This window comes from Haliotis rubra, unplaced genomic scaffold (assembly GCF_003918875.1).
Source record: "Haliotis rubra isolate DU_JTF1 unplaced genomic scaffold, ASM391887v1 Scf256, whole genome shotgun sequence".
Classification (NCBI taxonomy): domain Eukaryota; kingdom Metazoa; phylum Mollusca; class Gastropoda; order Lepetellida; family Haliotidae; genus Haliotis; species Haliotis rubra.
In genome coordinates, this window is record NW_025766625.1 from 1,238,197 (window position 1) to 1,254,726 (window position 16,530).

Sequence of the window (16,530 nt, forward strand, 5' to 3'; positions counted from 1 at the left end):
CCTAAATCCAATAGAAAATGTTTGGGGACGTATGAAGGAAAGTGTCAATAAGAAAAATCTGACAAATATTGCTGAAATGAAAGAAGAGGTGGTCCGATATTGGGACAGCATGGACCACGACTTTCTAACTTCTTTGATCAGTAGTATGCCCCGCCGCATTGAAGCCTGCATTGCTGCCCATGGTGACTTGTCAAAATACTAACTGTTCACCTGTCTTTGAATCTGGAGTTATGTTCTGCTAATATTCACATTTAATACGTGAGTAATGAGTGAAAAAAATATATAAAATTACAATCTTTAAACACTCAATATTTTCTGGTTGTACTATACATACATAGGTGATTATGAGGACGATGCGTTGTATAGATAAATGGGGGATTATCGATGATGAGGATATTTAATGAGCTGGTAGTACGCAGGAGGTATGTTGTAACCCTGGTCACGGTTGATTGATGGCTGGAGTCTTTTAATGTGGATGGGTTCTTGGAGTTTCCTGAGTTTATAGTCTTTGATGCTGGTTTTTAGGGTTTGGGTTTTGTCCCACTGGAGGCTGTGGTCGGGATTGTCTTTGATGGGATCTGATAGGGCTGATTTTGAGTCTAGTTTGGTTACTGAGGTCTGATGTTCTTTGATTCGGATTTTGAGGGGTCTTTATGTTTCACCTACGTGGATCTGTCGACAGTCGCAGGAGACGTGGTAAACTGTTCCCTGAGGTTGTTGTTTCTGGCTGGTGTATCAGGAGTTCAATGTAGAGTGCATCTCGGTGTATCCCTGTTCATAGTTTTGTTATAGACTTTGCGTTGTGTACTTTTATTAAATGATGGAAAGCTTTAAAAAAAACATCGGAACAGTGTACAGCCTTCTTCGGTTCAGTGGCATTTGTCAACTCTTTCAGAAAAATGGGCGGGAACGCAATTATAAGCCACCCAACCTATTTGTTTACATTAGCAAAACCACGTATATGAAAGCCGCCCAACCTGCCGATAAATAGATATAAACAACCCATAACACTATATAACACTATTTTATTCCAACCAACAACCCATAACACTATATAACACTATCTTATTCCAACCAACAACCCATAACACTATATAACACTATTTTATTCCAACCAACAACCCATAACACTATATAACACTATTTTATTCCAACCAACAACCCATAACACTATATAACTATTTTATTCCGCAACCAACAACCCATAACACTATTTTTATTCCAACCAACAACCCATAACACTATATAACTACTATTTTATTCCAACCAACAACCCATAACACTATATAACACTACTTATTTTATTCCAACCAACAACCCATAACACTATATAACACTACTTATTTTATTCCAACCAACAACCCATAACACTATATAACACTATTTTATTCCAACCAACAACCCATAACACTATATAACACTACTTATTTTATTCCAACCAACAACCCATAACACTATATAACACTATTTTATTCCAACCAACAACCCATAACACTATAAAACACTACTTATTTTATTCCAACCAACAACCCATAACACTATATAACACTACTTATTTTATTCCAACCAACAACCCATAACACTATATAACACTATTTTATTCCAACCAACAACCCATAACACTATATAACACTATTATATTCCAACCAACAACCCATTTCTAAAGTATAAATTAAAATGATCTCCTACACATGATATATTTCCTTTGTGATTTTCACACCCTGGTTTCCGTAAATGCACAACCGATATTTGTATATTTGAGGAAACATTCAGTATCCAATGTTTAATAAATTATGTAACATCTTACCTCGTACCAGTTTATCCGTATATAAAATAACACTTACCCTTATCTCATAACTGTTGTTGCTTTAACATGTACATATATAGCTGTCTGTTCCTAATTGTTTCATCCACCTGATGAAGGAGTAAGAATATGCTTCGTCGTGACCCATCACAAAAAAGAAGTTGACATCCTTAAAATTCTTGCCTTTAACACTTACCCTGCACCTGTGTTCTGTTTTATCGAGTTTTCACTCACTCTGTACCCCTGTCCACTCTTTGCGCCTGTATTCACTCTCTCTGAACCTTTCTTCACCCCGTCTCTACCTGTGTTCACCCTGTCTCTACCTGTGTTCACCCCGTCTCTACCTGTGTTCACCCTGTCTGTACCTGTGTTCACCCCGTCTCTACCTGTGTTCACCCTGTCTGTACCTGTGTTCACCCCGTCTCTACCTGTGTTCACCTGTCTGTACCTGTGTTCACCCTGTCTGTACCTGTGTTCACCCTGTCTGTACCTGTGTTCACCCTGTCTGTACCTGTGTTCACCCTGTCTGTACCTGTGTTCACCCCGTCTCTACCTGTGTTCACCCTGTCTGTACCTGTGTTCACCCCGTCTCTACCTGTGTTCACCCTGTCTGCACATGTGTTCAACCTGCCTGTACATGTGTTCACCCTGTCTGTACATGTGTTCACCCTGTCTGTACATGTGTTCACCCCGTCTCTACCTGTGTTCACCCTGTCTGTACCTGTGTTCACCCCGTCTCTACCTGTGTTCACCCTGTCTGCACATGTGCTCACCCTGCCTGTACATGTGTTCACCCTGTCTGTACATGTGTTCACCCTGTCTGTACATGTGTTCACCCCGTCTCTACCTGTGTTCACCCTGTCTGTACCTGTGTTCACCCTGTCTGTACCTGTGTTCACCCTGTCTGTACCTGTGTTCACCCTGTCTGTACCTGTGTTCACCCCGTCTCTACCTGTGTTGACCCTGTCTGTACCTGTGTTCACCCCGTCTCTACCTGTGTTCACCCTGTCTGCACATGTGTTCACCCTGCCTGTACATGTGTTCACCCTGTCTGTACATGTGTTCACACCCTGTCTGTACCTGTTTTCACCCCGTCTTTACCTGTGTTCACCCTGTCTGTACCTGTGTTCACCCCGTCTCTACCTGTGTTCACCCTGTTTGTACCTGTGTTCACCCTGTCTGTACCTGTGTTCACCCTGTCTGTACATGTGTTCACCCTGCCTGTACATGTGTTCACTCTCTCTGTACCTGTATTCACCCTCTCTGTACCTGTATTCAAGTTAAATTTGGGACTGTACATTGGGCGCTGATACAAAGGTTTTTCAGTTTGTTTGGTACAGAATTTCAGTGTATTAGGAAACAGCCACACAGAACTTTCATCTGAGAAAATCACATTGTCCCAGTTAAAATGTCTATGCTGTAAGCACCAGTTCAACCTTCGCTCCTTTTGTTCAGGTTTCATGATCGGTGATAGAATTCCTCGACTTTTCGGCCAACCCATTGCATGCAGCTCATCAGTTCTAATTGACTCCTTACAGACAGCCACAGTTCCTCTATCAATCATATCCAGCTTTAAGTTTTCTAAACTCTTTCGTTTGTTTTTAGAAACAAGAATACCAAGCCGCCTCCTGTCAACGACAGTGAATTTACCTGTATTCACTCCCCATGTACCTGTGTTCGCTCCCTCTGCACCAGTGTTCACTCCCTCTGTACCTGTGTTCCTCCCTCTGCACCAGTGTTCCTCCCTCTGTACCTGTGTTCCTCCCTCCGCACCTGTATTCACTTCCTCCCTACCTGTATTCACTCCCTCTGCGCCAGTGTTCACTCCCTCTGTACCTGTATCCACTTCCTCCCTACCTGTATTCACTCTCTCTGAACCCCTGTCCACTCTGTCCATTCCATTCCTCTCTCTTGTACCCTGTGTTCACTCTCTATGCATGCAAGTTATCCTCTCTGAACCTGTGTTTTAGGAAACCATTCCAAGCCGCCTTCCATTATCAACGACAGTCCTATTTACCTGTATTCACTCCCTATGTACAGTGTTCACTCCCTCTGCACAGTGTTCACTCCTCTGTACTCTGTGTGCACTCCCTTCCTGTACCTGTGTTCACTCCTCCGTACCCAGACATTCACTCTCTCTGAACCCCTGTCCACTCTGTGCTTCTATTCCCCCTCTCTTCCCGTGTTCCTCCTCCATGCCATGTGTCATCCTCTCTTTCCACCTGTATTCATTTCCTCCGTACCAGTGTTCACTCCCTCTTTGTATCCTCCCACTGTACCTTGCATTCCTCCATCTGTTCACCTTTGCACCTGTGTTCCTCCATTACAAGTATTCACTCCCTCCAGTGTTCCACCTATGTTCCTCTGTTCCATTCCATTCCTTGTCCACTCATTCCTTTCCCTTCCACCTGTGTTCCCCTCCTGTGTTCCTCTCCTCTTCCATTCCACCATTCGTCATTCCACTCCCTCAGTTCCTCCTGTACCCTATTCACTCCCTCTTGTCTCCAGGTCCACCTTTCCTCCCAGTGTTCCACTCTGTACCTCCATCTGTAACAGTTCCTTCCTTCCACTCTGTTTACTCTGTACCAGTGTTCTCCTTCTTCCTGTTTCCTCCCTCAGCATGCTTTATCCTCTGTGTCATTCCTCCATTTCCTCCATTCCACTATTCCTCCACTGTCCAGTGTCCATCCATCTGTTCCATTCCAGTTTCCTCCATTCCACTATTTTCTCCCTTCCTCCCTTTCACCCTCCAGGTCCACTCCCTCTTCAGTCGTTCCTTCTGTGCCACTCTTAATTAGTTCCACTCCCATTCCTCATTCCCTCAGCACCAGTGTTCATTCCTCTTCTACCAGTTTCATTCCTCCTTACCTCTGTACCTGTGTCCAGTTCCTCCTCTAGTTCCAGTGTTTCCACTCCCCCACACCAGTGTTTACCTCTGTACCAGTGTTCCTCCTCCAGTTCCTCCTCCTTGTTCATCTCCCTCCAGTGTTTACTCAGTCCAGTTCTCACCAGTGCTCTTGTCCACCAGTGTTTACTCCCTCCTCCAGTGTTTTCCTCCAGTACCTCTGTGAAATTCTGTCCTGCATTCCACCTCAGTCAGTGTTTACTCGTTCCTTTACCCTCAGTGTAAGCCATTCACTTTCTCCCCTGTTCCCAGTGTTTTCACTCCTGTTTATCTCAGTGCCAGTTCTCCCCACTACTGCATGCATTCCTCTGTTCCAGTGTTTGTGTGTTTATTCCTCCTGTGTCACCCCTCACTACCAGTCCCCCTCTTGTCGTTTTACTCCCAGTACCATGTTCCTCTGTCCACTCCTCCCAGTGGTCTTTTCCTCCTGTTTACTCCCTCTGTGTGCCTCCCCCCTCAGTTGTTTACTCCCCTCAGTCAGTCTTTACTCCCTCTTACAGTGTTTACGGTCGTTTCATCCCACTCCAGTTTTACTCCCAGTACTGTGGTTTACCCCCTCTGTGTGTTTTCGCCCCTGTGTAACATTCCTCCAACGCAGTGCTCCTCGGTACCCAGTCTCCCTCATTACCAGTGGTACCACAGTCTCCTTTCCGGTATTCACTATTCTGTGTGTTAACTCCCTCTGTTCCTCCCCTTGTACCACTGTTCACTCTCTGTTCCTCCACTCCGGTCGTTTTCCTGTAATGTCACCCCTCGGTCTCTCAGTTTCCCCTGCGTTCCTCCCCTCAGTCCAGTTTCACCCCTCCGTGCTTACTTCTGTACCGTGTTCCTCCACAGTTCCCGGTTTACTCCCCCCAGTACCAGTTCCTCCCTCTGTCGTTTTACTCCGGTGCCCAGTAGGTTCCCACTGTGCCAGTGTTTACTCCGTTCTCGGTCGTTTTACTCCCTCCCAGGTCAGTTTGCTCCTGCTGTGCCGGTGTTTCATCCTCCAGTGTTTATCCCCTGGTGCTGGTAAGTTCCGGGTGTTTTACTCCCTCTGTTGTTTACTCCCTCCATGTGTGTGTTTACTGGTCGTTCCTCTGTGTCCCACTCCAGTTTTACTCCCTCTGTGTGTTTCCCCTGTTGTTTCTCCGGTGTAACAGTTTTTTCCTCCAACGTGTTTACTGTCCAGGTCTTTCCCTTCCAGGTTTATTTCCCCATCCTGTGCTCCCCTTCCCAGTGTTTCCTTCTGTTCCTGGTCGTTCCTCTGTGGTCGTTTCCTCCAGTTTCGGGTCTCGGTCCAGTGTTTCTCCCTCTGTCCGGTGTTCATTCCTTCGGTGCCGGTCCGGTCCTTTCTCGGTACCAGTGCTTTCCTATTCCTGTCCGGTGTTTCCTCCCCTCAGTACGTGTTTCCCCTCGTCGTGTTTCCCCTGGTCAGTTCCTCCTCGGTGCTGCAGTTCCCATCCCACTGTACGGTCGTTTATTCCGGTGTGCTCCCTCTGTCGTTTACCTCCAAGTGTTTCATCCGTACCAGTGTGGTCCGTACCGTTCCCTCGTGTGTTCGTCCCTCTGTTCAGTGCCGGGTGTGTGGTCCATCCCTCCGTGTTCCTCGTTTTACTGGTCGTTTCCTCTTTGGTGTTTACTCCCCATCCAGTGTGTTCCAGTGTTTACTGGTCGTGTTTCCCTCGGTCGTTTTACCCCCTCTGTGACAGGTCGTTTCTCCCACTGTGCCAGTGTTTACTCCCTCTGTCGTTTTACTCCGTTTAACAGTGTCGTTTCCTCCTCCGTAGCGGTTTTACTCCTTGGTCGTTTCCTCGGGACCATGTGCCGGTCTACTCCCTCTGTTGTTTACCCCTCAGTTCCAGTGTCGTTTCCTCCTCTCCGTGTTTACCTCCATCTCCACTCATTCTGTTTCGTGTTTCCTCCTGTTTACCTGTTTACCACTCCCTCGTTTTCTGTAACAGTGTTTCCACTCCCTCGGTACCGGTGTTTGTCTGTGTGTTTACTCCCTCAATACCAGTGTTTAATTACTCTGTACCTGCATTCACTGTACCAGTGTTTACTCCACTCAGTGTGTTTACTCCCTCACTACCAGTCCCTCTGTAATATAGTTTTTCATCTCTCACCAGTGTTTACTTCTGTAACAGTCCCTCAGTACCAGTGTTCTTAACAGTCACCCCTAGTACTAGTAAGTGTTTACACCCCTCGGTGTTTTTACTCCCTCTCAGTACCACAGTGTTTACTCCCCTCAATACTCAGTGTTTAATTACTCTGCTCCGGGTTTACCAGTGTGTTTAATCCCCAGTACCAGTTCCCCTCTGTACCAGTGTTTACTCCCCAGTACAGTGTTTACTCCCTCTGTAACAGTGTTTACTCCCTCAGTACCAGTGTTTACTCCCTCTGTACCAGTGTTTACTCCCTCTGTACCAGTGTTTACTCCCTCTGTACCAGTGTTTACTCCCTCTGTACCAGTGTTTACTCCCTCGGTACCAGTGTTTACTCCCTCTGTAACAGTGTTTACTCCCTCCTCAGTACCAGTGTTTACTCCCTCTGTAACAGTGTTTACTCCCCTCTGTACCAGTGTTTACTCCTCTCCAGTACTCCAGTGTGTTACTCCCTCTGTAACAGTGTTTACTCCCTCGGTACCAGTGTTTACTCCCTCTGTACCAGTGTTTACTCCCTCTGTAACAGTGTTTACTCCCTCTGTACCAGTGTTTACTCCCTCTGTGCCAGTATTTCATCCCACTGTACCAGTGTTTTGTAACAGTGTTGACTCTGTACCAGTGTTTACTCCCTCTGTGCCAGTATTTCATCCCACTGTACCAGTGTTTACTCCCTCAGTACAAGTGTTTACTCCCTCTGTAACAGTGTTTTCTCACTCAGTACCAGTGTTTACTCCCTCGGTACCAGTGTTCAATCCCTCAGTACCAGTGCTTACTCCCTCTGTTATTTCATAACGTTACAGCAACGTTACATACACAGTACAACCAGAATTTATTGAGAATTTAAGATTGTAATTTAAAAAAATAATTCACTCATTACTCACGTATTAAATGTGAATATTGTCAAGTCACCATGGGCAGCAATGCAGGCTTCAATGCGGTGGGGCATACTACTGATCAAAGAAGTTAGAAAGTCGTGGTCCATGCTGTCCCAATATCGGACCACCTCTTCTTTCATTTCAGCAATATTTGTCAGATTTTTCTTATTGACACTTTCCTTCATAAGTCCCCAAACATTTTCCATTGGATTTAGGTCAGGGCTATAGCTTGGCCAATCTAATAATGTCATATTTTGGGTCCGAAACAAGGCCTGTGAATGATTAGAACGATGTTTTGGGTCGTTGTCCTGCTGGAAAATTCAAAAATTTCCATAGAACATGTGAGCAAATGGGAGTAAATGTCCCTCAAGAATATCTGTGTACCGCTCACTATTCATATTCCCTTCAAATACAAAGAGGGGCGTTGCCCCTAACACAGATATGCCACCCCACACGTTAAATTTCGGACTGTACTTTGGGCGCTGATACAAAGGTTTTTCAGTTTGTTCGGTCCAGAATTGCAGTGTATTAGGAAACAGCCTCACAGAACTTTCATCTGTCCCAGTTAAAATTTCTATGCTGTAAGCACCAGTTCAACCTTCGCTCCTTTTGTTCAAGTTTCATGATCGGTGATGGAATTCCTCGACTTTTCGGCCAACCCATTGCATGCAGCTCAGTTCTAATTGTCTCCTTACAGACACCCACAGTTCCTCTATCAATCATATCCAGCCTTAAGTTTTCTAAACTCCTTCGTTTGTTTTAGAAACAAGAATACCAAGCCGCCTCCTGTCAACGACAGTCAATTTTCAGGGCCTACCTGCGCCTCCCTGGTGCTCAATGCCATATCCATTTGCAATATTTTTCAAAACACGATAAACAGTGGACAAAGGGATTCCTGTTCTACTTGAAATCACTTTAGCTGATCTGATGTCCTTGTTATAATATTCTAAAATCAACTTCCTCTTCTCTAAATCATCCATACTGAGGAGCACTGAAAATGTCGTGTGTTAGCAAGTAAACAAAGGGGGATAACTCTTCACAAACTAATGAAAAAGGATTAACGGAGTTGTCTCTCTTGAATGAAACCAAGCACTTGATAGCTGGTCAAGGTTGTTTATACTAGAAATCTAATTAAACATATTCCTAAAATTCTCAATGATTTCTGGTCATACTATGTATATATACGTTATCAAATCGTTGTGCATTGACTATTACACAAGAACCTGTGTTACTGTGTAGGAATTGCCGTGACAAAAGGTTTGTGAGTCCCCTTTGAGACAGCAAAATAGAACACAGATAAGTCTAAAATATTCATCAATGTATAGAATAAACAATGAGCAAGGTTACAACGAATGACAGTACATATTTGTAATACAATATTATGGAGTCACAAATCTAAAATATTAGGTCACAAATTTAGAATATTAACTAAATGTCTATAGTTACGCCATACAGTCTTGATTCTTGTCGATGTACTGATTAAGATTTGTTGACGACAGTTGAGATGATTTGAGCTGGCGATGTTAGCAGACATGTGAACAATGTCTGCTGTTACATCTGTTATACAGTACACATGACACCCTGCGCTTTACCTGTTGTCACCCATAATAATCAATGTGACATCTTAACAAAAACACACTTTCATAACACTTGGTGTCACGATAGTTTTCTGTAAAACTTTTCACTTTGAGATTCTTTCTTCGCTATTCAGCTACAGCTTCCGAAAACACACGACCAAAACAACATGCAAATTGACGAAAAGACATTGAAGTGAATTTCTACTTTGTTTTTTATGTACTGTTCACAACTTGGAATCTTACACAAGATGCTTACGCTACTGGATTAAACTGATTCATTTGCCAGCCCATCGCTTTATGGCAGAAAACGTATAACATGTTTTACCACCTAAACGAAATCGGCAAAAAAACGTGGGCTTCATTAATAAAGAACTTACTATTCACCTATGGATTCGGCCTCGTATGGACTTCACAAACAGTGGGCAACTGCCATTCCTTTCTGAAATTATTTCGTACTCGCGCCACTGACATGTTCAAACAGGATTGGCATTCATGTCTTGAGGAGAGCTCAAGATACGACACATATTGCATTATAAAATCGAATTTTGAAACTGAAACCTACCTCCACAACATTAAACCTAAATCTCTTCGAAATACCCTTATAGGATTCAGACTTGGTCTCAGTGAATGAAAGTGAACAAAGGAAGACGGCATCGAGAAATCAGCCCGACTTTGCAAAATATGTAATAATGGCGTTGAAAACGAGTACCAGTTCATGTACGTCTGCCCCATCTATGCTCAACTTAGATCTAAGTATTAACCTCCATATAACTTCATGTCTATATATAGTTTTAAGAAGTTGTTATCCTGCAATAACCCTACAATTCAATTCCAAATTGCTCTGTTTATACACCATGCTTTAATATTACGCAAACCATCATATTGTTAACAACATTGTATTTTTGTTCTGCTTCAGAAATATATCTAACTCAAATGTATATGGCCTTCGTACAATAAAAGCATTGACCTACTGGGAAAACTATTCAACTATTAACGTTAAATAGAACGATAAGAGAGAACGTATATAGCATGATTAGAAATACAGTTTAACATGTGTAGTTTCATGCTACAATCCATGACATATGCCATGTCCGAATCAAAAGTTCTTTGCAAATGTTGCTATCGATCACCATTGAATTCAGGCCACACAACTGATTTAGGGAAACATATATAGGATTCCACATACCTGTTTTCATCAGTATCAATGATTTAACTTAACCTGTACCCGTGATGTGCTTTATTGTGTATTCACACGCTGTAGCTGTCTTCACTCCCACTGTACCTGCGTTCACTCTCTCTCTCTCTCTCTCTCTCTCTCTCTCTCTCTCTCTCTCTCTCTCTCTCTCTCTGTGTCGGTGTTCACTCTCTCTGTACCTGTGTTCCCTCACTCTGTACCAGTGTTCACTCTCTCTCTGTACCTGTGTTCACTCTGTACCTACGTGAACTTTCTCTGTACCTGTGTTCACTCTGTACCTTCGTGCACTCTCTCTGTACCTGTGTTCACTCTCTCTGTACCTGTGTTCACTCTCTCTGTACCTGTTTTCCCTCTCTCTGTACTTACATTCACTCTCAGTACCTGTATTCACTCAAATCAATCGTTCTTTGCAAATGTTGCTATCTATCACCATTCACATGTTAATCACATAAGCCTCACAAAATCGGCATTGTGTACTCACAGATGGTCCGTTAAAACCATTCGTCAGAGAATTTTTAAGACTTACCAGTTATCCATGGAGTTGTGTCCTAAGTATAGTAATATCCAGGCAGATAGTACTGAAAGTTCGGTCAGTTCATGTTTCCTGCGTGTTAGTAAGTAAATCGTGAGCAGTCGAGCTCTCAGAGGCATTGTCATATCTGTTGTATCTGGTTCATTCAAACTGTTTTTCAATTGTTTTGACGAAACGTCCTGATTATCATTATTTATCAGGGAACCTTGTGAATCAATCGACAAACGTTTCGCCTCCTCACTTTCCTCTTCATTGTAACCTTTCTTCTCCAAGGGGCTCATTAAGGGGTCAACGCCGTTAACGTGATCTGCCATGAAAACCATGTTTATGGTTACTCGCGTATCAAGTGCATAAGGTTAGATGAAAGTGGCCGTTTGCCCAAAGAGGGGTTACCATATCATTATTTATCCAGTTTTAAATGAATACAATTTCAAATTATAAATCTACGTTTAAGTAAAGTTGTGGGTTTTGTGATCCTTATCAAAGTGTGAGTAGTATATACAGTTATTGCATGTGCAAATGAATACTGGCTAGAAAATAATTAACAGAATTTATTCAATTCCGACGGTTTGGATGACTCACATTAGATAATGTTAATGTTAGCTCTCGTGCAAATAAAAATGAGTAATGATGAATGTGCTGTTATTTGAGGTGGTCACGGAAATAGTCGAAATAATTCGCGGTTGCCTGTTTCTGTAGACCAGACAGACTATCCGCTACGACTAACAACCAGGGCCTCCTTTCACAAAGCACTAAGGTGATCGTAAGTCGCTAAGGTAACCTTAGTGCAATGTTAAAGAATGGGAGTTAAAGTTAATCTTAGTAAAGGTTGCTTCGTGAAAGGAGCCCCAGATCTTCAGTTTACTTGGTTGGTACTTCTATACTGGGATACTGGGTACATATACCAAATCTCCACTGGTTCACTCCCCAAGAACTGTCAAATACAGGTATCTAAAATTAACCAAAGAACAATATCTTCACTGTAGATCATAAACCGCAAATATGACTTTTCCTCTATTAGTATTTGTTTCCAGCTATATGAGGGCGATCTGTGAATAATGAACTCTAGAACATCCAGTGAATGCCATCATGAGCATCGATATAGGTAATGGGGATACAGCAACTCAGTCATCGAGGATGATCACCATCACGTTAGTGGCTTCTTACGACAAGCCCCACATGAGTACAATGTGTGAAGCCCATTTCTGGTGTGCCCCGCCGTGATGTTGCTGGAATTTGCTAAAAGCGGCGTAAACCCAAACTCAGTCAGTCAGTCAGTCTTACGACAAGCAAGGGTTCGTCACGGGTCCTCTGTTACTTAAATGATTTAAGTAAAATAGTATGTTGTGAACTTAGGATTGGAAAATAAAGTAATATTTGTTTGTATGAAACATCTGTTCATATTTGTCACAACCAAGTTTATTTAAACCCTTAGTCCAGGCGAGCGAACAGGCGTGTGTATGAGCATAAGCTTGCGCGTGGGAAAAAGCATGCAGCACGTACGTGTGTTCTACATAGGTTGTTCAGGCTGTTGCGATTTTGGAGAGCGTCCACGTCGGACCTATTCTATGTTATTCCCAGTCATATTTGGTCGCTTGGACGTAAATACGTTTATTACTGTGATATGCATATTGGGATTATGGTTATAGAAATTATGTATTTCATGTATGATCTGTTGTCACAGTGAGTAACACGTACATGTAATTAGTAGTGTGTGATAACAGTAGTAGGGTATCTTGGTAAACAGTATAACAGTGTGATAACAGTAGTAGGGCATATTGGTAAACAGTAAAACAGTGTGATAACAGTAGTAGGGCATATTGGTAAACAGTAAAACAGTGTGATAACAGTAGCAGGGTATATTGGTAAACAGTAAAACAGTGTGATAACAGTAGTAGGGTATACTGGTAAACAGTAAGACAGTGTGATAACAGTAGTAGGGTATATTGGTAAACAGTAAAAGAGTGTGATAACAGTAGCAGGGTATATTGGTAAACAGTAAAACAGTGTGATAAAATGTAGGTATAGTTAGTTTATTATAATGTTAAGTAACTACTGTGTGTGTATGCGTGCGTGGGTGGGTGCGTGCGTGCGCGCAGTAGAAGTGTGGGTATGTAAAGCAATTGCTTGTCTATGTGAGATGAGGTGTTATGAAATGATTGTTTGGAAGGTGTTTCGAGAGTCGTGTGAATATGAGTGAATGAATACTGTTTGGGATTATGCAAGGTGTGTACAGTGCGTGTGAAGATGGAGGCTTTCAGTGTGTGTGTGTGTGTGGTGTGTGGTTTGTGTGTATGATGTGTGTGGTGTAATATCTTTTTTAATAAACTTACGTTGTTAATCTTCATATTGTGTTATGTTGATGATGACGCTCTAGGGCTACTCCGTGGCAATGTTTGGGTAATGTATAATTCTTACCAGCGATGTCGAGTTGTTTGTGATGACCGTCTTCAGTGATCAGCTCATTGATATCCATGTTTTGTGAAGAAAAAAAATGTTCATATTTTGATAAATGTTTTTGAGGTGATGGTGTTATACACAAAGTACTTTGTTCGAGGATATCACTTCTGTGAGGGGACTCTTCATCTGCTGAATGTTCTGGTATGGTACACTGGATTGAAACATTATTGTCGTCAGTGCCAGTGACATGGTTGCATGTGGGAGAAATAGATGCATGAATTTGAAACGGGTTGTCGCTGCTCGTCCAATTCCTGTGTGTTATTCCGCAGCTGAAGCACCTGGTCTCATCTCCATCTCCTGTAGCATAGAACCCTGCTGCCACAAGGCACAGAGACGAAGCCACAATATCTACTCCCTGAAAAGACCTCAATCTCAAAGCCTCGTACGTCATATCCCCTTCCTCACTTTGTGTCCCTGGGTTTCGTAGTTCCTGGTAGCTGTAACGGTGATAAAGCCAACGGGAAAGTTCTTCTTCATGTACAACACGGAATCGTCGTAAATCAAAGGCTTCCAAGATCTTTGATCTATGCCCTTCGCGAGTTTCAGTGTCAGTGTGGAGAAGGCTCAGGTGCTTCAGCAGTAGACTGAAATCTGGCTCTTGAAGTCTGCCGCCGGGTATTTCTAAAATCAAGCCTAGTTTGTGGGCATAATATTTGACACTGTCTGCAGTCACAATTTCTATAATTTGCCTTGCGATAATTTTTTGTAATATGCTCTCGATGGCAGGTGATTTGCCAAATGCAGCAGCTGTGCTGAAATTTATATGTAAATGAAAAGTGTGCATCATTGGCTCAATCAGCACGATGTTAGTTTCTTTCTCACTAGGATAATTTTTGCCGGTCTCGTCTTCTCCAGTCTTTGACTGGCCTTCTTTACCCTTTGGTTGATCTTTGTCACTCTGAGCGGCGTCTAGCTTATTGTCCCCACCGTTTTCCACACTCTCCATAGGATTGTTTTTAGTTCTGGGGACATGATTACATGCAGTCGAATACTGCTTATCATAACGCTTATCAAACTGCTCACCAGATAACTTATAAAATAACTTATAAATGTCCTTTTGTTTGTGCAAATCTTTGTCCTTGCCAGGATCCCCCGTCTTCATTTTTCAGATTGGGGTATCCTCTTGGTGTCCTCTTGGGTTTAGCTGCTGAAGAAAAAACAACACGGCATATATACAGTTATACGGGTTCAGGTGAAAAACTACATCAAACACTTCAGGAATTGCCACGGCAATTAGGTAAGGATTACCCCAACTTCACTATAGTAACACCTCACACTTAGACAAGGACAAATAATGAGAATTGTAAAGTCAATTTGTCGTGCCTAATGATTTACTGGTACATAACATAAATATAACATATGACGCAAACATGTTGAAAGTCGGTTTGACACAACACGGAAACTCTTTAATCCTAGCCACTCCTCTATTGAATATAAATACTGAATGTAACGGACCATCAGCAGGATACCACCCTTATGGAGACTTGCCTGGCTGCATGGATAAATGGGTTATATATCCCGAATAGAATTCACATTTACATAAAACTTTAGAGTCATGAAGGAATACAAATAATAATTCCCATATTGTTACTTTATTTTCACTCAAAAACATTTTATCTGTTCGTATCTTACAAGTTACTTTAACTGCAATCATATACCATTAAACAAAAGTAGGGGCTATTGGATTTACAAGATTGATAAAATGCAAATGATGAAGCCAAGGAAGAAACAGATGATGAAGAGAAATTAAGGGAAAATGTGACAATCTATTCCATTCCTTTGGAAATGTGTCATCTGTATGGATATATCTTACTTTTTCTCATATGCATTGGCATTGACAAGTGGTGTGCTCGCATAATGGAATATCCCCTACTTTTTTTAATGGTATATAAGAGATGACACCTTAGCCAACAACGCATTTTGTCGGAAAGAACACGTTAAGTCTCCAAATCATCAGCAGTAGCAGCCAACACAAGTATCCATCCGCGTGTGACAAGTCATGTCATGCACACATACTTTTTCCACAATGAGAAAATAGTCCCCGAGAAAAGTGTAATCGCAAATTGAAAATACAGAACAGAGTACGTTAACGTTTGGCCACAGCAGACAATTGAGGTTAATGTTTACCAATATCATTCATGATCTTATTCTCTAAAAGTAACATGGATCGTCGACCGCGTTTGATAGAGCCTTTAATTTCGATCCGGATTTTGGACAGGACGCCATCGGTGTGCATTATAAATAACAATAATCTGGCGATCAGTGTCTTAATATTATTATCATGTCAATCCTCTCAAAATGTATACCATAAACGATACATTCATTGTTATCGCATGTTAGCATGTTAAGTGATAGTTACAGAAGTGTATAACTGAATAAACTTCAATACTACTCACGATCTTTGGTACGTGGATGATGTAGGCCGCCATTTTTCACTTGGGGATTTCCCTTCCGTAAATAGACAAAGCTGGAAAAACCCCATTTACTCGATAAATATACAATGACAAACCACGGCCCATATAGGGTATCAGACTATAGTATATAGATAGGCACATTGCACGGGCTTTTGCTTCTCGATACAATTACAGGGGCGGATACATCTTTTTGAGAAAGGGGGGGGTGCACCCTATTGAGAAAAGGAGGGTGCACACTTCAATTTCACCGAGTTTCAATGGTCATTTAACAAACTTTCAGCACAAACGGGGGTGGGGGTGCGCACCCCACCCCTACCCGCCTATGATTTACTCTCCAAACATTGCTATCGAAATTATATCATCACAAGCACGGTTATATCATCACAAGCACGATTGACATGATAATATTTATTCGTGATGGTGACAATGTTAAATATTGGATTTGAGATGTATGTTAGATCGGGGCCTTGTAATTTTATTGATGAAATTCACGTCATTACCGTGAATGATTTAATTAACTGCACTGGTACTTACATTAGATTGCTGGCAACCCTGGAAAAGTAACATGAAGCAGTTAAAATGTGGTTTTATGCACCCAGTGATAACCAAATATTCCTATCACTA

The 16,530-nt window shown here is 42.3% G+C and overlaps 1 protein-coding gene and 1 long non-coding RNA gene across 2 annotated transcripts; both read right to left on the reverse strand.

The window, feature by feature from the left end:
• Positions 1-606: 606 nt before the first annotated feature.
• Positions 607-16,463, reverse strand: LOC124279761. Its single transcript, XM_046715636.1, has 4 exons — positions 16,441-16,463; positions 15,889-15,959; positions 13,451-14,639; positions 607-771 (listed from the first exon to the last, which is right to left on the reverse strand). The coding sequence occupies exons 3-4, from the start codon at positions 14,592-14,594 to the stop codon at positions 659-661; spliced, it is 1,257 nt and encodes a 418-aa protein (XP_046571592.1). The 5' UTR covers positions 14,595-14,639; positions 15,889-15,959; positions 16,441-16,463; the 3' UTR covers positions 607-658.
• Positions 2,948-11,341, reverse strand: LOC124279772. Its single transcript, XR_006899482.1, has 3 exons — positions 10,669-11,341; positions 3,476-3,525; positions 2,948-3,052 (listed from the first exon to the last, which is right to left on the reverse strand). It is a non-coding gene; the product is annotated as an uncharacterized LOC124279772 (long non-coding RNA).
• Positions 16,464-16,530: the final 67 nt, after the last annotated feature.

Excerpts from the sequence above, each read along its gene's own strand:
- LOC124279761 (XM_046715636.1), bottom strand. The coding sequence starts at position 14,594 with ATGAAGACGGGGGATCCTGGCAAGGACAAAGATTTGCACAAACAAAAG. Across the intron at positions 772-13,450 it reads CAAACAACTCGACATCGCTG|GGATACACCGAGATGCACTC; the intron begins GTAAGAATTATA and ends AACTATGAACAG.